Here is a 21,153-nt window from a genome sequence, read left to right on the forward strand (position 1 = left end):
TGTCATCTTGATTAAGACATTACTTGTTTACACAAATCAGTTTACAGAATTTAAAAAAGGAAGATTATTCATTAAACTTCAGTTTTAATAATGTGTAACTCTATAGGTAATGAATGCATTAAACTTTTTTGGTAAACCCATACTTTATATCTGATTGCCAAAATAAAAATGTGCATCTACTTATCACTTTCTTATCTATCTGTTTCAATTGATTTTTTGTTAATCAACGTGTTCTTTTATGACTCATTGCTATAGGACATCTTGTGATTCCCAAATAACATCCATGGAGAACGATACAGAAGTGACTGAGTTCATCCTCCTTGGACTAACCAATGTCCCAGAACTCCAGGTCCCCCTCTTCATAATGTTCACCTTCATCTACCTCATCAGTGTGGTTGGAAACCTGGGGATAATCATTTTGATTCTTGTGGATTTTCGCCTCCATACACCTATGTACTTTTTCCTTAGTAATTTGTCTTTGGTTGATTTTTGTTACTCTACAGCTGTCACTCCCAAGGTTATGGCTGGGTTCCTTGTAGGAGACAAGGTCATCTCCTACAATGCATGTGCTGCTCAGATGTTCTTTTTTGCAGCCTTTGCCACTGTGGAAAATTTCCTCTTGGCCTCAATGGCTTATGATCGCTATGCAGCAGTGTGCAAACCCCTACATTATACCACCACCATGACAAAAGGTGTGTGTGCACGTCTTGCCATAGGTTCCTATGTCTATAGTTTTCTGAATGCCTCTCTCCACATTAGGGACACATTCATCCTCTCTTTCTGTAAGTCTAATCTGGTCCCTCACTTTTTCTGTGATGTTCCAGCAGTCATGGCTCTCTCTTGCTCTGACAGACATATTAGTGAGCAGATTCTTGTTTTAGTGGCAAGCTTCAACATCTTTTCTGCTCTCCTGGTTATCTTGATTTCCTACCTGTTCATATTTGTCACTATCCTAAAGATGCACTCATCTTCAGGGTATCAGAAGGCTTTGTCCACCTGTGCTTCTCACCTCACTGCAGTCTCCATCTTCTATGGGACTGCCATATTTATGTACTCCCAGCCCAGCTCCAGCCATTCCATGGACACAGACAAAATTGCCTCTGTGTTCTATACTATGGTCATCCCCATGTTGAACCCTCTGGTCTATAGCTTGAGAAACAAGGAGGTTAAAAATGCATTCAAGAAGGTTGTTGAGAAGGCAAAATTGTCTCTAGACTTCGCCTTATAAAGTTGTAGGATCCACAATAACCTAGTTTCATTCCTGTCAGATGTTCAACATGCAATAACTCACATTTTAAGGCCCCAAAATGCCCCTAAATTACTGAGATAATGCCATTGTTTTTCTTCAAAAGCCTATCATCTAGAAAAAAGGAAATATTGTGTCCAAATACATGATGTCTGAATTAGGATGGCCAAAAGGAACCTTAAGAATGTTGGGGGCCTTGTTTGTAATAAACCTTATTAATTATATTTAGCTTATTCACATGTTCATATTTTCTCTACCATGTAACAATGGAAGTATATATGGAAAACCTGGCACACACAAATCCATGAAAAAAGCATATGCAAGAATTCCATAAATGCACATACATGCAAAAGTGGGAAAATTTTTTAAAGGGTTAGATGGAGTATGGCTAGTTTTTAATTGAAAAGTAAAAATAATTTATATATCAAATTATACATTTATGTTCAACATAATTTATTTCTGTAGTTCAAAACTATTTCAGGAGTCTAAATTTAAGAAAAAAAGTGATATGGGTATTTAAATAAAGATATATGCTTTTTGTTAGCACATTTTATTCAGAACTACCTATGCATAATATTATAAAGAGATTAATATTTCTGGCTTCAGTAAGTCTACTAGTAGAAGCAGTTTGCTCACAGGATGATTTTCAAAAGCAAAATGGCCAGAGTATAAGAAAAGGTGATTGAGAAATAATAAGGATTTTTTCAGTTTTTCTGTATATGACTACCTTATCTTATATTTTGTAAACAAACAGCACTGATTAATAATAATGTTATTCATTTTCTCATTGAAAATACTAAGAAAAGGTTAATGCCACTCATTCAGGTCTGCTTCCGTGTTAGATGAGCTCTGTCCTGTGTTATTCCTCTCCTACTCATTTACACTGAGTTCCTTGCTTTTTCTGGACAACTCCAAGCATGCTCCTACAACAGGATCTTTGTCCTTGCTGTTACCAATGCTCAGAAAGCTCCCTTAATTCCTCCAAGTCTTTACTTAAATGTTTCCACACCATAGTCACCCCACCCACCAGTGGACACTGTTCCTTCCTTGCACTTCGTGTTTTAGTCTTCATACTTCTGATCAGTAGTCAAATTAAACTGTTATCATTATTCCTTTATTTTCCTTACATAGAACATACCCTACACCAGAGGAGTCATTTTGTCTTCCTAACTAACAACTTCATTTCCAATACACAAATTACAACCTGCTTTATAAAAATTTCTCAATAAACATGTTAACGAATATATTAGTCAAAATTTGGATCCAACAGTCAATATATTTGAACCACTGATGATTAAATGAGTTCATTATCCATTTCTTTATCTAATTCTTTAGAAAAGAATTTTAGGGGCCCTGCCTGGGTAGCCTCAGTCAGTTAGAATGCTGTCTATATGCCAAAGTTGCAGGTTGGATCCCCGGTTAGGGCACACACAAGAAGCAACCAATGAATTAATAAATAAGTGGAACAACAAATCATTGTCTCTCTCTCTCTCTCTCTCTCTCTCTCTCTCTCTCTCTCTCTTTTTCTCTCTCTCTTTCTCTCTCATCAATCAATCAATAGGATTTTAGAGCATTTCATGAGACATGGCTACGTTTTTTTCCTATATTATCACTCACTATGTGTATTTACTACTTTTGGACAAATTAATTTTTTAGAAACCATACTATCGAATGGATCATATCAAACCATTTTAATTCTTTTTCATTAGTATTTCTCATTAAGTGGAAAATAACCCATGAAATACGTTTTATTTAATAAATCATAAAAATGAGACTATAATAAGTTTCCTACCTGATTGAATTTGAAAAATATATCCATAAATAATGATTATTTATTGAATGTCAATGGTTATAAACAGACAAGTCTTATGTACCTTTCACCAAATTTCCTCTTTAGTTAATATTTTACTTTATCATATTACATTTGTGAAAACTAAGAAACCAATGTTGATTATTACTATTATTACTATTATTAATTAAAAAGTTAAAATAATTTATATATCAGATTGTACATTTATGTTCAACATAATTTATTTCTGTAGTTCAAAATTATTTCAAGAGTCTAAAATTAAGAAAAAAGTGATATGGGTATTTAAATAAAGATATATGCTTTTTGTTGGCACATTTTATTCAGAACTACATATGCATACTACCTAATAAAAGAGTAATATGCAAATTGACCCTAACTCTGCTACACCCAGCTGCCACGCCCATGAACCAATCAGAGTGAGTATGCAAATAAACCCAACCAAGATGGCTACAGCCACAGAGAGCAAGGTTTCCCAGGCAATGGAAGAAGCCAAGCTTTCCGCCTGCCTAAGCCTCCACTCAAGCTACAAAGTTTCAATTATAGAAGGTAAAGAAATCCAAACAGAAATGGTTGCAGCCATGGAGCTGGAGAGAGCAGGCCATGGTTGCCACCGGCAACAGAGGAAGCCAAGCTTTCCACCTGCCCTGGCCAGCCTAGGCCTCCACTCCAGGCTACAAAGTTTCAATTATAGAAGGTGAACTAACCCCAACAGAAATGGCTGCCAGCCACAGAGCGAGCAGGAGGCTTGGCTCCGCTCCAGGCTACAAAGTTTCAATTGTAGAAGGTAAATAAATTCCAGATACCAGGGCCTCTGCTTAGGTCAACAGGGGGTGTGGCTGGCCTGCAAACCACCACAGGCCCCTGGCTCAGGCTGCCCCATGCCTCAAGGGAACCCCCATCCTGATCCGGGACACGCTTCAGGGTAAACTAGCTGGCCCCCACCCCTGCACCAGGCCTCTATACTATCTAATAAAAGAATAATATGCAGATTGACCATCACTCCAACACACAATATGGCTGCCCCATGTGGTCAAAGATCCTGCCCCCATGTGGACACAAGATGGCCACCACAAGATGGCCAGCAGGGGAGGACAGTAGGGAGGGACCAAGCCTGCAAGGGAGGGAAGTTGAGAGGGACCAGGCCTTCAAGGGAGGGCAGTTGGAGGTGATCAACCCTGCAGGGGAGGGCAGTTAGGGGTGACCAGTCCAGCAGAGGAAGGAAGTTGGGGGCAAACAGGCTGGCAGGGGAGCAGTTAGACATCAATCAGGCTGGCAGCAGAGTGGTTAGAGGGTGATCAGGCTGGCAGGCAGAAGTGGTTAAGGGCAATCAGAAAGGTAGGCAGGCGAGCAGCTGGGAGCCAGCAGTCCTGGATTGTGAGAGGGATGTCCCAGATTGGAGAGGGTGCAGGCTGGGCTGAGGGACACTCCCCCCCCTCCGTCCACGAATTTCGTGCACCGGGATTCTAGTAATATTATAAAGGGATTAATATTTCTAGCTTCAGTAAGTCTACTAGTAGATGCAGTTTGCTCACAGGATGATTTTCAAAAGCAAAATAGCCTGAGAATAAGAAAAGGTGATTGCTCTAACTGGTGTGGCTCAGTGGAAACAGCATCTGCCTGTAGATGAAGGTTTCCAGGTTTGATTCCGATCAAGGGCATATACCTTGGTTGAGGGCACATCCCCAGTGGGAGGTGTGCATGAAGCAGCTGATAGATGTTTCTAGCTCTCTATCCCTCTCCCTTCCTCTCTATAAAAAATCAATAAAACATATTTAATAATAAAAAAGAAAAGAAAAGGTGATTGAAAAATAATAAGGGAATTTTTCAGTTTTCTGTATATGACTACCTTATCTTATATTTTGTAAACAAACAGCACTGATTAATAATGTTATTCATTTTCTCATTGAAAATACTAAGAAAAGGTTAATGCCACTCATTCAGGTCTGCTTCCGTGTTAGATGAGCTCTGTCCTGTGTTATTCCTCTCCTACTCATTTACACTGAGTTCCTTGCTTTTTCTGGACAACTCCAAGCATGCTCCTACAACAGGATCTTTGTCCTTGCTGTTACCAATGCTCAGAAAGCTCCCTTACTTCCTCCAAGCCTTTACTTAAATGTTTCCACACCATAGTCACCCCACCCACCAGTGGACACTGTTCCTTCCTTGCACTTTTTGCTTTACTCTTCATAATTCTAATCAGTAGTCAAATTAAACTATTATCATTATTCCTTTATTTTCCTTCTGAGAGCATACACTACACCAGAGGAGTCACTTTGTCTTCCTAACTAACAACTTCATTTCCAATACATGAATTACAACCTGCTTTAAATAATTTCACAATAAACATGTTAACAAATATATTAGTCAAAATTTGGATCCAGCAGTCAATATATTTGTATCACTGATGATTACATGAGTTCATTATCCATTTTAAAATTCTTTAGAAAAGAATTTTAGGGGCCCTGCCTGGGTAGCCTCACTTAGTTAGAATGCTGTCTATATGCCAAAGTTGCAGGTTGGATCCCCAGTTAGGGCACACACAGAAAGCAACCAATGAATTAATAAATAAGTGGAACAACAAATCAATATTTCTCTCTCTCTCTCATCAATCAATTAATCAATACAATTTTAGAGCATTTCATGAGACATGGCTATGTTTTTTTCCTTTATTATCACTCACTATTTGTATTTACCACTTTTGGACAAATTAATTTTTTAGAAACCATACTATTGAATGGATCATATCAAACCATCTTAATTTTTTTCATTAGTATTTCTCATTAAGTGGAAAATAACATATGAAATAAGTTTTATTTAATAAATCATAAAAATGAGACTATAATAAGTTTTCTACCTGATTGAATTTGAAAAATATATCCATAAATAATGATTATTTATTCAATGTCAATGGTTATAAACAGACAAGTCTTATGTACCTTTCACCAAAATTCCTCTTTAGTTAATATTTTACTTTATCAGATTAGATTTGTGAAAACTAAGAAACCAACGTTGGTTATTACTATTATCTTAAACTTCAAGAAATTATTCAGATCATTGTTTTTTACTAAGGTCATTTTGCTATTACAGAATACAATCCAGGATGCAACATTGCACGTATTTGTTGTATCACTTTAATCTTCCCTGATCTCGACAGTTTCTCAGTATTTCCTTATTTTTCATTACCTTAATACATGTTTTGTAGAAAGCCTTTCAATTTCTGTTTGTCTGATTTTTTTCACATAGTTATACAAAGGTAAGGTTTTGAGAAAGAATAAGAAGTGAACTTATCATCATGTCCTATTAGGGAATACAAATTATCAGCATGACTTGTCACTGGGAGCTTGATCTTGATCAATTAAACAAGATGATCACTAAAACTTTTGCCAGGTTCTTCCATTAATGCTACCTCCCCTGTCCCCTATATACACTCTATACTTTGGAAGCAAGTCACCAAATTTCAATGCACACTCAGGTGGAAGAGACTACATTCCACCTCCTAGGAGAGGTCTATATAGATTACTAACAACTTTATTATGGAAATGCAAATCATAACTACAATAAGATATCATCTCACCCCTCTTTGAGTGGTTATTATCAACATGATAAGTAATACCAAGTGTTGGCTAGAGTGTGGAGAAAAAGGAAACTTCATTCACTGATGGTGGGAATAAAAACTGGTATAGCCACTATGGAAAACAGTAGAAATCAATGGAAATATATATTTTCTTAATTCTAATGATAGATGTTTATGTGGAGAATGATAAGGTTCCTAAAAAAATTAAGGCTAGAGTTACCGTATATGACTTAGTAATTCCTCTTCTGGTAATCACCCCCAAGAGTTGAAAACATTTATTCATAAAGATATGCATCCGTATATTAATTGCAGCACTATTCATGGTTGCCAAGACATGGAAAAAACTGAAGTGTCCTTCAATAGACAATTGGATAAAGAAGATGTGGTACATAGAGACCAGGATTCTCAACCTGTGGGTCGCTACACCTTTAGGGGTCGAACGACCCTTTCACAGTGGTCGACAAAGAACAGCAGAAAACACAGATATTTAAATTATGATTCATAAAAGTAGCAAAATTACAGTTATGAAATAAAACCGAAAATAATTTTATGGTTGAGGGTCACCACAACATGAGGAACTGTATTAAAGGGTCACAGCATTAGGAAGGTTGAGAACCACTGATATAGACAATGGAATAATACTCAGCCATAAGAAAAGATGATATACTGCCATTTGTGAAAACATGGATGGTGTGAATATCATGCTAAGGGAAAAAGATTAGTCAGAAAAAGCTAAGAACCATTTGATTCCATTCATATGTGGGATATAAAACTGAAAATCATAGACAGACAACTGTATTATGGTTACCAGTGAGAAGGGGTTTAGGAGTAGTAAAAGGTAAAGTAGGCCAAATATATGGTGACAGAAGATATTTTGACTTTGAGTGGTGGGCACACAATGCAATATATAGATCATGTATTATATTAATGTACATTTGAAACCTACATAATCTTATTAAGTAAGGTCACCCCAATAAATTTAATAAAAATTAAAAAGCGAAAATTTTAACACAAGTAGTCACAAAGGGAGAACACTGTGTGAAGATGAAGATAGAATCATGGCCACTCAGCAAAAATCTAGAAATTCCAAAGGCTGCCAACAAACTACCCAAAAGCTCAGAAACAGACAAGAAACAAGTTCTCTCTCATATAATTACAAGGAACCAACAGAACAGCCCTGCTAACACCTTGATCTCAGGCTTATAGCCTCCAGAAATATGAGAAAATAAATCTGTGTTGTTTAAGCCACCCAGTTTGTGGTACTATTTAATGATTGTTCTAGGAAATTAACATATTTAGTGATACGAGTGGATCTCAAATACAACATGGTAAGTGAAACAAACCAGATAGAAGAGATATATGCTCTAGGATTTTATTTATGGGACATTATTGCAGAGATAAACTTATATGGACAAAACAGTTAGTGGTTGATGCAGTGGGTGGGAGAAAGGGTATATCACAAAGAAAAGATCAGAGATTCAGTTTGGATGATGGAACTCTTCTATTTGATGATTGTGGTAATGGTTACATAACCATATACATTTTACCAAACCTAAAGATTTATACACTAAAAACTGTAGATATCATTGCTGTTTGTAAATTCTATTTTAATAAAAAATAGGAAAAATTAATAAAAAATAATATGAAAACATGTGTGCACTCTCATCATATTTAGCTAGGTTCCTACAGGCACCTTAATTGCTTCTTTTGGAAGCCCTTGGGATGAGAGCTATAGAAGTCCTCACAGGGAATATCCCCAAACCATTCCATATCTTTATGGCTCCTTCCTGATTCCCATGAGTTAGCCCTGAAATCCCAATATGACTCAACATGACATCATTTTAAAGTGCTTAGCCCCCTTGGCTGTGATTTACGCACCCTAAGTACATGCGGGCCTTCCCTTGGACTTCTGATCTGAGGGTTTGCTATGAGCCTGCAATCATGGCCAGGGAAAACATCTCAAGTTGAATATTCCATTGATTGACTTTAAAATGATAACCCCTTTCTTTTATAGAGCTTTCATCATTTGCTATTTACCGGCACGATTCTGTAAATTATGTAGGAGAGGTAATTTTGTTCTTTATTTTAGAAGCAGGAAGAAGGCAAGTGACTCCTCAAAAAGCACTGTAAGTATTAACAGTGGGTTTAAAACTTGTACCTAGGTTTCTGACTTCATGTCGGGTTTTCCTCCATCTTTACTTGTCATAGAGATCTTAGATTCTTTTGACCAGTACCTGTTAGAGAACATCACCAAGAGTATATATACATTATTCCATGGTTAGATTTCAGATTTCAGAACCACTGGTCAGGATTGACTGTGCCTTCCATTTCAGCAGCAAGGTAAGCTTCTATGTTTCATACACATTTTTTAGTGTGAACTGTAATTTAGGCAAAATCCACGGGGCAACTATACCTGCTATGAGTTGTTTGAGCACATAACTAGGTGTTTTGAATTTTTTCATAAAACAGTGACTTGAGACTGGGGTTTAAATTCAAAACTTCATCAGTAAGAAGTACAGTGATACTTATGAAATAACATTATGTTGCTTTCCTAAAAATGATTAGCAAAAAAAGTAATGCTTCTATTGAATGAGCCTTAATTTCACCTTATTTACTGTCTGTTGTGCTTTCACCAAAGGTTGTTTAAAAAGCAGAAGAGAGTGAAATTACCTTCCTTTAAACTACAGAAGAGTTGCAATTGAATTAACAAGATCCATTGTAATATTTTCCTCATAATTTCATCTTTATTATTACTAGTGTATTTACAAATGTTGATAGTGAAAAGCTAAAGGTATAGCTTTTGATTTGGTCACAGATGGATTTGAATCATGAATCTTGGATTTTCTTCATACTAGCTGTGCAATTGTAGAGCTTTACATAGCTTCTCAAGTCCTCGGTTTTCTTAATGGTAAATTTGGAATTATAGTATCACATATCTTGCAATATTATTGTGAGGATTAAATGAAAAGATGTGTTTATGTATATACACATATGTAAACACATCCCTAAATATAATTTTAAATCCCTATAGCTTTTATTGTTTGTGGAACATACTGCATTCTACAAGAGCTTATGATTGTCAAAGGTTGACTTCAGGAGTTTGTTTTGTAAAGTGAAAATTTGAAAGAGTTAGGACAATGGTAGAGAATAATGATTAGTGAATGATATGTCCTTCCAAAGACCTCAAATTCAGTTGAAAAAGATTTAAAACATTGTTCTGACTCAAGAACATATTTATATAAAGAGTTTAAACATGAATCCCAACAACAAAACAGACCTGGAAGCTAAAATCAGCCAAAAATTTAGGAACTTTCAACCTTAATCTCCGTGATTCAACTATGAGATGATCTCAATGAAAGAAAATAATCAGTTTAAGAAAAGAGACTCTTGCCTGGTCAGAGTGTCTCAGTTGGTTGAGCATTGTCCTAATGCACCAAGAGGATGCAGGTTTGACTTCCAGTCAGGACACATACCTAGGTTGTGAATTTGATTACCTGTTAGGGCATGTATGGAAGGCAACCAATTGATGTTTCTCTGTTCTCTCTCTCTCTCTCTCTCTCTCTCTCTCTCTCTCTCTCTCTCTCTCTCTCTCTCCCTCTCTTTAAACATGTCCTTGGGTGTGGATTAAAAAGAAAGATAGAAAGGAAGGGAAAAAGACAGAAAGAAAAGAACCTCTTTCAACTCATGTTAATATATGAATTTTAAGAAATAAATTAAGCAAAAGAGTGGTTTATATGGGATGGCTAGAATAGGTACTTATGCTGACTGAGGAGAGACAAACAGAGAAACACCAGAAATACTGTATCTCAGTGAATCAAGTGTGTGAGAAAAAGGATATCAGAGAGAGAGGTTGCAAGACTTCAAAACTCATCTACACTGGAATCCCTAAATTTTATCAGCCACTTTTCTCAAACAAACATAAAGGCTTCAATTTCCTCCTGAAAATAATATTATACCTAACTTTTATCATGCTTTGCTATACACCGAAAATTTCACTTGACTATTTTATTTAATTCTCACGATAATACCATGAGATTGATTTCATTACAATCTTAATTTTGTTTATGGAGAAAATTAGGTTTGGCTACTTAGATTGAACCCCAAAAACCTTGGGTATTAAATGGTATGACTGATATTTTCTATCTCAGAATCCAAGCTCTATACCCAGTGCTCTATATCTCCTCCTCAGAATTGCCACTGTTAGTTGTACATACCCCTGTGTGTCCAGTTACCTATTTACTATGCATATAGGTCTCATCTACTTAACTAAAATGCTGAATACTGAGTTTGGAGCAATGGTGACAAAGAGTAATTTCAAGTTGCTTTAAATTCAGTTTTATTTATACCGATACCAATTAACTGAAGAACCACTCTGCCTATGTATATAACTTGGCTCTGGCAGTAATACTTTTTAATCTTAAAAACATTACTGAACTTCTGTGCCTTATAAGTTAAATAGGGTAATAACTAGTCAATCTTATAGATTTACTGAGACAAATAAGTGAATATAGATGGAAGGTATCTCAAGCATTTCCTGGCACATAAGCAACATAGAAGTATAAGCATTCACTAGGCTCAGGGATATGGCATGACAGATCTATTTATTCCAAATATGTCATCTTGATTAAGACATTACTTGTTTACACAAATCAGTTTACAGAATTTAAAAAAGTGGGAGATTATTCATTAAACTTCAGTTTCAATAATGTGTAACTCTGTAGGTAATGAATGCATTAAACGTCGTTGGTAAACCCATACTTTAGATTTGATTGCCATAATAACAATGTGCATCTACTTATCACTTTTGTATGTATGTGTTTCAATTGATTTTTTGTTAATCAATGTGTTTCTTTATAACTCATTGCTTTAGGACATCTTGTGATTCCCAAACATCATCCATGGAGAACAATACAGAAGTGACTGAGTTCATCCTCCTTGGACTAACCAATATCCCAGAACTGCAGGTCCCCCTTTTTATAATGTTCACCTTCATCTACCTCATCACTGTGGTTGGAAACCTGGGGATAATAATTTTGATTCTCGTGAACTTTCGCCTCCATACACCTATGTACTTTTTCCTTAGTAATTTGTCTTTGGTTGATTTTTGTTACTCTACAGTTGTCACTCCTAAGGTTATGGCTGGGTTCCTTGTAGGAGACAAGGTCATCTCCTACAATGCATGTGCTGCTCAGATGTTCTTGTTTGCAGCCTTTGTCACTGTGGAAAATTTCCTCTTGGCCTCAATGGCTTATGATCGCTATGTAGCAGTGTGCAAACCCCTACATTATACCACCACCATGACAAAAGGTGTGTGTGCACGTCTTGCCATAGGTTCCTATGTCTGTAGTTTTCTGAATGCCTCTGTCCACACTAGGAACACATTCAGCCTCTCTTTCTGTAAGTCTAATCTGGTTTATCACTTTTTCTGTGATGCTCCAGCAGTCATGGCTCTCTCTTGCTCAGACAGGCATATTAGTGACCAGATTCTTGTTTTTGTGGTAAGCTTTAATATCTTTTCTGCTCTCCTGGTTATCTTGATTTCCTACCTGTTCATATTTGTCACCATCCTAAAAATGCACTCATCTTCAGGGTATCAGAAGGCTTTGTCCACCTGTGCTTCTCACCTCACTGCAGTCTCCATCTTCTATGGGACTTCTATATTCATGTACTGCCAGCCCAGCTCCAGCCATTCCATGGACACAGACAAAATTGCCTCTGTGTTCTATACTATGGTCATCCCCATGTTGAACCCTCTTGTCTATAGCTTGAGAAACAAGGAAGTCAAAATAGCATTCAACAAGGTTGTTGAGAAGGCAAAATTGTCTCTAGATGTCACCTGATAAAGTTGTAGAATCCATAGTAATTTAGTTTCATTCGTGCCAGATGTTCAACATGCAATGACTCACATTTTAAGGCCCAACAATTCCCCTAAATTACTGAGATAAGGCCATTGTTTTTCTTCAAAAGCCTATCATCTAGAAAAAAGGAAATATTGTGTCCAAATACATGATGTCTGAATTCAGATGGCCAAAAGTATCCTTAAGAATGTTGGGGGCCTTGCTTGTAATAAACCTTATTAATTACATTTTGTTTATTCACATGTTCATATTTTCTCTACCATGTAACAATGGAAGGATATATGGAAAACAATACACACACAAACCCATGAAAAAAACATATGCAAGAATTCCATACTTGCACATACATGCAAAAGTGCTAAATTTTTTTAAAGGGTTAGTTAGAGTGTTTTTAATTAAAAAGTAAAACTAATTTATATATCAGATTATACATTTATGTTCAATATTATTTTTTTCTGTAGTTCAAAACTATTTCAGGAGTGTAAAATTAAGGAAAAAAGTGATATGGGTATTTAAATAAAGATATATGCTTTTTGTTTTCACATATTATTCAGAACTTCATATGCATAATATTATAAAGGGATTAATATTTCTGTCTTCAGTAAGTCTACTAGTAGAAGCAGTTTGCTCACTGGATGATTTTCAAAAGTAAAATAGCCAGAGTATAAGAAAAGTTGATAGAGAAATAATAAGGGAATTTTTCAGTTTTTCTGTATATGACTACCTTATCTTATATTTTGTAAATAAACAGCACTGATTAGTAATAATGTTATTCATTTTTCTCATTGAAAATACTAAGAAAAGGTTAATGCCACTCATTCAGGGATGCTTCAGTTTCTGTCCTGTGCTATTCCTTTCCTACACATTTACACTTGAGTTCCTTGCTTTTTCTGCATCATGATCTATCTCTTTGCTGTTACCAATGAACAGAAAGCTCCCTTACTTCCTTCAAGTCTTTGCTTAAATGTTTCCACACCATAGTCATCCCACCCACCAGTGGACACTATTCCTTTCTTGCACTTCTTGCTTTAGTCTTCATAATTCTGATCAGTACTCAAATTAAATTATTATCATTATTCCTTTATTTTCCTACTGAGAGTATGCACTACACAAGAGGAGTGACTTTGTCTTTCTAACTAACAAATTCATTTCCAATACATAAATTACAACCATAATGTCTCAATAAACATGTTAACAAATGTATTAGTCAAATTTGGACCCAGCATTCAATATATATGAACCGCTGATAATTACATGAGTTCATTATCATTTTAAAATTCTTTAGAAAAAAATTTTAGGGGCCCTGCCTGGGTAGCCTCAGTTAGTTAGAATGCTGTCCATATCCCAAAGTTGCAGGTTGGATCCCCAGGTTAGGGCACACACAAGTAGCAACCAATCCTATCTAATAATAGAGTAACATGTAAATTACCATCACTCCCCTACGCCCACGATTGGGCGGCGGGAGGCTGGGGGGTGGGACTCGGGGTGGCCTATCCGGCCATTGAGAGGTACGGATCTGCTGCCACTGAGGGGGGCTACCCTGCTGTTGAGAGGCAAGGGGCGGGAGTCCTGCCCCCTGCGCGGCCAAGGACCATCAAAAGTGGGGGAGCTGGGTGCCTGTCTGCTCCGGCACCAGGCCTTTCAGAAGCCTCCGCCGAGCTGGAGGCTTCTGAAAGGCCTGGTGCACCAGCAGACAGGCACCCAGCTCCACCACGAAAAGTGAAAGCATGTAGGGGACCCTACACGTGTATGATTCAATCATGCACTGGGCCTCTAGTGAATTAATAAATAAGTGGAACAACAAATCAATATCTCTCTCCTCTCTCTCTCTCTCTCTCTCACTCATCAATCAATTAATCAATATGATTTTAGAGCATTTCATGACACATGGCTAGGTTTTATTCCTTTATTATCACTCACTATTTGTATTTACCACTTTTGGACAAATTAATTTTTTAGAAAACTTTCTATCAAATGGATCATATCAAACCATCTTAATACTTTTTCATTAGTATTTCTTATTAAGTGGAAAATGACACATGAAATAAGTTTTATTTAATAAATCATAAAAATGAGACTATAATAAGTTTCCTACCTGATTGAATTTGAAAAATATATCCATAAATAATGATTATTTATTAAATGTCAATGATTATAAACAGATAAGTCTTATGTACCTTTTACCAAATTTCCTCTTTAGTTAATATTTTACTTTATCATGTTACATTTGTGAAAACTAAGAAACCAACGTTGATTATTACCATTATGTAAAACTTCAAGAAATTATTCAGATCATTATTTTTTACTAAGGTCATTTTGCTATTACAGAATACAATCCAGGATGCAACATTGCACATATTTGTTGTGTGCCTTTAATCTTCCCTGATCTTGACAGTTTCTCAGTATTGCCTTATTTTTCATTACCTTAATACATGTTTTGTAGAATGCCTTTCAATTTCTATTTCTCTGGTTTTTTTTTCACATAGTTATACAAAGGTATAGGTTTTGAGAAAGAATAAAAAGTTAACTTATCATCATGTCCTATTAGGGGATACACATTACCAATATGACTTGTCACTGGGGGCTCTATATTGATCAGTTAAACAAGATGATCACAAGATGATCATTTGCCAGGTTCTTTCATGTAATTCTACCTCCCCTGTCCCCTCATACACTCTATACTTTAGAAGCAAGTCACCAAATTTCAATGAACACTCAGGTGGAAGAGACTACATTCTACCTCCTAGGAAAGGTCTATATAGATTACTAACAACTTTATTAAGGAAATGCAAATCCAAAGTACAATGAGATATCATCTCACCCATGTTCAAATGGTTATTATCAAAATAATAAGTAATACCAAGTGTTGGCTAGAGTGTGGAGAAAAAGGAAACTTCATTCACTGATGGTGGGAATAAAAACTGGTACAGCCACTATGGCAAGCAGTAGAAATCAATGGAAATATATATTTTCTTAATTGTAATGATAGATGTTTATGTGGAAAATGATAAGGTTCCTAAAAAAATTAAGACTAGAGTTACCATATATGATTTAGTAATTCCTCTTCTGAGTATCACCCCCAAGAGTTGAAAACATTTATTCATAAAGATATGCATCCGTATATTAATTGCAGCACTATTCATGGTTGCCAAGACATGGAAAAAACTGAAGTGTCCTTCAATAGATGATTGGATAAAGAAGATGTGGTACATAGAGACCACCGGTACTCATCCTGTGGATCGCGACCCCTTTAGGGATCTAACGACTCTTACAAAGGGGTTGCCTAAGGACAGCAGAAAACACAGATATTTAAATTATTATTTATAAAAGTAGCAAAATTACAGTTATGAAGTAGCCATGAAAATAATTTTATGGTTGGGGGTCACCACAACATGAGGAACTGTATTACAGGGTCCCAGCATTAGCAAGGTTGAGCACCACTGATATAGACAATGGAATAATACTCAGCCATAAGAAAAGATGATATACTACCATTCAGGACAACATGGATGGACTTTGAGAATATCATACTAAGTGAAATAGGTTAGTCAGAAAAAGCTAAGAACCATTTGATTTCATTCATATGTGGGATATAAAACTGAAACTCATAGACATGGACAACGGTATTGTGGTTATCACAGAGAAAGGATTTTGGGGTAGTAAAAGGTAAAGGGGGCCAAATATATGGTGACAGAAGATTTTCTGGCATTGTGTGGTGGGCACACAATGCAATATATAGATCATGTATTATATTAATGTACATTTGAAACCTACATAATCTTATTAAGTAAGGTCACCCCAATAAATTTAATAAAAATTAAAAAGCGAAAATTTTAACACAAGTAGTCACAAAGGGAGAACACTGTGTGAAGATGAAGATAGAATCATGGCCACTCAGCAAAAATCTAGAAATTCCAAAGGCTGCCAACAAACTACCCAAAAGCTCAGAAACAGACAAGAAACAAGTTCTCTCTCATATAATTACAAGGAACCAACAGAACAGCCCTGCTAACACCTTGATCTCAGGCTTGTAGCCTCCAGAAATATGAGAAAATAAATCTGTGTTGTTTAAGCCACCCAGTTTGTGGTACTATTTAATGATTGTTCTAGGAAATTAACTTATTTAGTGATACGAGTGGATCTCAAATACAACATGCTAAGTGAAACAAGCCAGATAGAAGAGATATATGCTCTAGGATTTTATTTATGGGACATTATTGCAGAGATAAACTTATATGGACAAAACAGTTAGTGGTTGGTGCAGTGGGTGGGAGAAGGGTTGATCACAAAGAAAAGATCAGAGATTCAGTTTGGATGATGGAACTCTTCAATATGATGATTGTGGTAATGGTTACATAACCATATACATTTTACCAAACCTAAAGATTTATACACTAAAAACTGTAGATATCATTGCTGTTTGTAAATTCTATTTTAATAAAAAATAGAAAAAATAATAAAATACAAATAATATGAAAACATGTGTGCACTCTCATCATATCCAGCTAGGTTCCTCAGGCAATTTAACTGCTTCTTTTCTAAGCCCTTGGGATGAGAGTTATAGAAGTCTTCACAGGGAATATCCTCAAACCATTCCATGTCTCTATGGCTCCTTCCTGATTCCCATGAGTTAGCCCTGAAATCCCAATATGATTCAACATGACATCATTTTAAAGTGCTTAGCCCCTTGGCTGTGATTTACGCACCCTAAGTACATGCGGGCCTTCCCTTGGACTTCTGATCTGAGGGTTTGCTATGAGCCTGCAATCATGGCCAGGGAAAACATCTCAAGTTGAATATTCTATTGATTGACTTTAAAATGGTTACCCCTCTTTGTTTAACAGAGCTTTCTGCATTTGCTATTTAGAGGCACAAATCTGTAAATTATGTAGTAGATGTAATTTTATTCTTTGTTTTAGAAACAAGAAGAAGGCAACTGACTCCTCAAAAGCACAGTAAGTATTAATGGTGGGTTTAACACTTGTACCCAGGTTTCTGAGGTTTCTGATTCATGTCGGGTTTTCCTCCATCTTTACTTGTTGTAGAGATCTTAGATTCTTTTGACCAGTCCTGTTAGAGAACATCACCAAGAGTATATATACATTATTCCATGGTTAGACTTCAGATTTCAGAGCCACTAGTCAGGCTTGACTGTGCCTTCCATTTTAGCAGCAAGGTAAGCTTCTATGTTCCATACACATTTTTTAATGTGAAATGTAATTGATGCAAAATCCACAGGGCAACTATACCTGCTATGAGTTGTTTGATCACATAACTAGGTGTTTTGAACATTTTTCTTTTCTAAAACAGCGACTTGAGACTGGAGTTTAAATTCAAAACTTCATCGGTAAGAAGTACAGTGATACTTATGAAATACCATTATGCTGCTTTCCTAAAAATGATTAGCAAAAAAAGTAATGCTTCTATTGAATAAGTCTTAATTTCACCTTATTTACCATCTGTTGTGCTTTCAACAAAGGTTGTTTAAAAAGCAGAAGAGAGTGAAATTACCTTCCTTTAAACTACAGAAGAGTTCCAATTGAATTAACCAGATTCATTATAATCTTTTCCTCATAATTTCATCGTTATTATTACTACCATATCTACAAATGTTGATGGTGAAAGGCTAAAAGTATAGCTTTTGATTTGGTCACAGATGGATTTGAATCATGAATCTTGGATTTTCTTCATACTAGCTGTGCAATTGTAGACCTTTACATAGCTTCTCAAGTATTCAGTTCTCTTAATGGTAAATTTGGAATTATAGTATCACATATCTTGCAATATTATTGTGAGGATTAAATGAAAAGATGTTTTTATGTATATACACATATGTAAACACATACCTAAATATAATTTTATATCCCTATAGCTTTTATTATTTGCAGAACATACTACATTCTACAAGTGCTTATGATTGTCAAAGGTTGATGAATCTACTGAGTTCAGGGGCTTGGTTTGTAAAGTGAAGATGTGAAAGAGTTAGAACAATGGTAGAGAATAATGATTAGTGAATGATGTGTCCTTCTAAAGACCTCAACTTCAGATTAAAAATATTTAAAACATTGTCCTGACACAAGAACATATTTATCTAAAAAGCTTAAACATGAATCCCAACACTAAAACAGACCTGGAGGCTAAAAGCAGCCAACAATTTAGGAACTTTTAACCCTGATCTCCATGATTCAACTGTTAGATTATCTCAATGAAAGAAAATAATGAGTTTAAGAAAGGAGATTCTTGCCTGGTCAGAGTGGCTCAGTTGGTTGAACATTGTCCTATGCACGAAGAGGATGCAGGTTTGACTCCCAGTCAGGACACAAACCTGGGTTGTGAGTTTGATCACCAGTTGTGGCATGTATGGAAGGCAACCAATTGATGTTTCTCTATTACCTCTCTCACTCTATCCCTCTCTAAACATGTCCTTGGGTGAGGATTAAAAAGAAAGAGAGAAAGGAAGGAAAAAAGAAAGAAAGGAAGGAACCTCTTTCAACTCATGTTGATATATGAATTTTAAGAAAGAAATTAAGCAAAACAGTGGTTCATATGGGATGGCTAGAATAGCTACTTATGCTGACTAAGGAGAGAAAGACAGAGAAACACCAGAAATACTAGTATCTCAGGGAACCAAATGTGTGAGAAAAAGGATATCAGAGAGTGAAGTTGCAAGACTTCAAAACTCATACACACCTGAATCCCTAAATTTTATCAGCCACTTTTCTCAAACAAACATAAAGGCTTTCATTTTCTCCTGATAATAATATTATAGCTAACTCTTATCAGGCTAGGCTATACACCCAAAATTTCACTCATTGTATTTAATCTACCATTTTATTTAATTCTTACAATAATACCATGAGATTCATTTCATTACAATCTTCATTTTGTATGTGGAAAAAATCAGGTTTGGCTAACTTAGATTGAACCCCAAAACCCTTGGGTAGTAAATGGTAGGACTGATATTTAGCTCATCTCAGAACCCAAGCTCTATACCCAATGCTCTATATCTTCTCCTCAGAATTGCCTCTGTTTGTTGTACATGCTCCTTTGTGTCCAATTACCCATCTACCATGCATATAGGTCTCAGCTACTTAACTAAAATGCTGAATACTGAGTTTGGAGCAATGGTGACAAAGAGGAATTGCAAGTAGAATTAAATTCAGTTTTATTTATATTAATACCAATTAACTGAAGAACCACTCTGCCTATGTATATGACTTGGCTTTGCAGTAATAATTTTTAAACATAAAAACATTGCTGGACCTCTGTGCCTTATAAGTTAAATAGGGAAACAACTAGTCAATCTTATAGATTTATTGAGACAAATAAATGAATATAGATGTTAGGTGTTTCGAGCATTTCCTGACACATAAGCAACAAAGAAGTATAAGCATTCACTAGGCTCAGTGAGATGACATGACACATATACTTATTCCAAATATGTCATCTTGATTAAGACATTACTTGTTTACACAAATCAGTTTACAGAATTAAAAAAGGGAGATTATTCATTAAACTTCAGTTTTAATAATGTGTAACTCTATAGGTAATGTATGCATTAAACTTTGTTGGTAAACCCATACTTTACATCTGATAGCCATAATAAAAATGTGCATCTACTTATCACTTCCCTAGCTATCTGTTTCAATTAATTTTTTGTTAATCAATGTGTTCCTTTATGACTCATTGCTATAGGACATCTTGTGATTCCCAAACAACATCCATGGAGAACAATACAGAAGTGACTGAGTTCATCCTCCTTGGATTAACCAATGTCCCAGAACTCCAGGTCCCCCTGTTCATAATGTTCACCTTCATCTACCTCATCAGTGTGGTTGGAAACCTGGGGATAATCATTTTGATTCTCATGAATGTTCGCCTCCATACCCCTATGTACTTTTTCCTTAGTAATTTGTCTTTGGTTGACTTTTGTTCCTCTACAGCTGTCACTCCCAAGGTTATGGCTGGGTTCCTTGTAGGAGACAAGGTCATCTCCTACAATGCATGTGCTGCTCAGATGTTCTTTTTTGTAGCCTTTGCCACTATGGAAAATTTCCTCTTGGCCTCAATGGCTTATGACCGCTATGCAGCAGTTTGCAAACCCCTACATTACACCACCACCATGACAACAGGTGTGTGTGCATGTTTTGCCATAGGTTCCTATGTCTATAGTTTTCTGACGGCCTCTGTCCACACTAGGAACACTTTCAGCCTCTCTTTCTGTAAGTCTAATCTGGTCCCTCACTTTTTCTGTGATATTCCAGCAGTCATGGCTCTCTCTTGCTCAGACAGGCATATAAATGAGCAGATTCTTGTTTTAGTGGCAAGCTTCAACATCTTTTCTGCTCTCCTGGTTATCTTGATTTCCTACCTGTTCATATTTGTCACCATCCTAAAGATGCACTCATCTTCAGGGTATCAGAAGGCTTTGTCCACCTGTGCTTCTCACCTCACTGCAGTCTCCATCTTCTATGGGACTGTCATCTTCATGTATTTACAGCCCAGCTCCAGCCATTCCATGAACACAGACAAAATTGCCTCTGTGTTCTATACTATGGTCATCCCTATGTTGAACCCTCTGGTCTATAGCTTGAGAAATAAGGAGGTAAAAAATGCATTCAAGAAGGTTGTCGAGAAGGTAAGATTGTCTCTAGACTTCACCTGA

At 36.2% G+C, this 21,153-nt stretch overlaps 3 protein-coding genes across 3 annotated transcripts; all 3 read left to right on the plus strand.

Moving 5' to 3' along the window:
- Window positions 1–271: 271 nt before the first annotated feature.
- LOC307110068 (olfactory receptor 5B3-like) lies at window positions 272–1,228 on the plus strand (the record flags this gene model as incomplete). Its single annotated transcript, XM_079789113.1, has 1 exon — window positions 272–1,228. Exon 1 carries the CDS (start codon window positions 284–286, stop codon window positions 1,226–1,228), a length of 945 nt encoding a protein of 314 aa, XP_079645239.1. The 5' UTR covers window positions 272–283.
- A 10,288-nt stretch (window positions 1,229–11,516) lies between these two features.
- LOC307110069 (olfactory receptor 5B3-like) lies at window positions 11,517–12,470 on the plus strand (the record flags this gene model as incomplete). Its single annotated transcript, XM_079789114.1, has 1 exon — window positions 11,517–12,470. The coding sequence occupies exon 1, from the start codon at window positions 11,529–11,531 to the stop codon at window positions 12,468–12,470; it is 942 nt and encodes a 313-aa protein (XP_079645240.1). The 5' UTR covers window positions 11,517–11,528.
- Window positions 12,471–20,199: 7,729 nt separating this feature from the next.
- On the plus strand, window positions 20,200–21,153 carry LOC307110070 (olfactory receptor 5B3-like; the record flags this gene model as incomplete). The annotated part of the gene is made up of 1 exon (XM_079789115.1): window positions 20,200–21,153. Exon 1 carries the CDS (start codon window positions 20,212–20,214, stop codon window positions 21,151–21,153), a length of 942 nt encoding a protein of 313 aa, XP_079645241.1. The 5' UTR covers window positions 20,200–20,211.

The sequence above is a fragment of the Cnephaeus nilssonii genome (genome assembly GCF_951640355.1).
Source record: "Cnephaeus nilssonii genome assembly, chromosome: 13".
In the NCBI taxonomy this organism is placed as follows: domain Eukaryota; kingdom Metazoa; phylum Chordata; class Mammalia; order Chiroptera; family Vespertilionidae; genus Cnephaeus; species Cnephaeus nilssonii.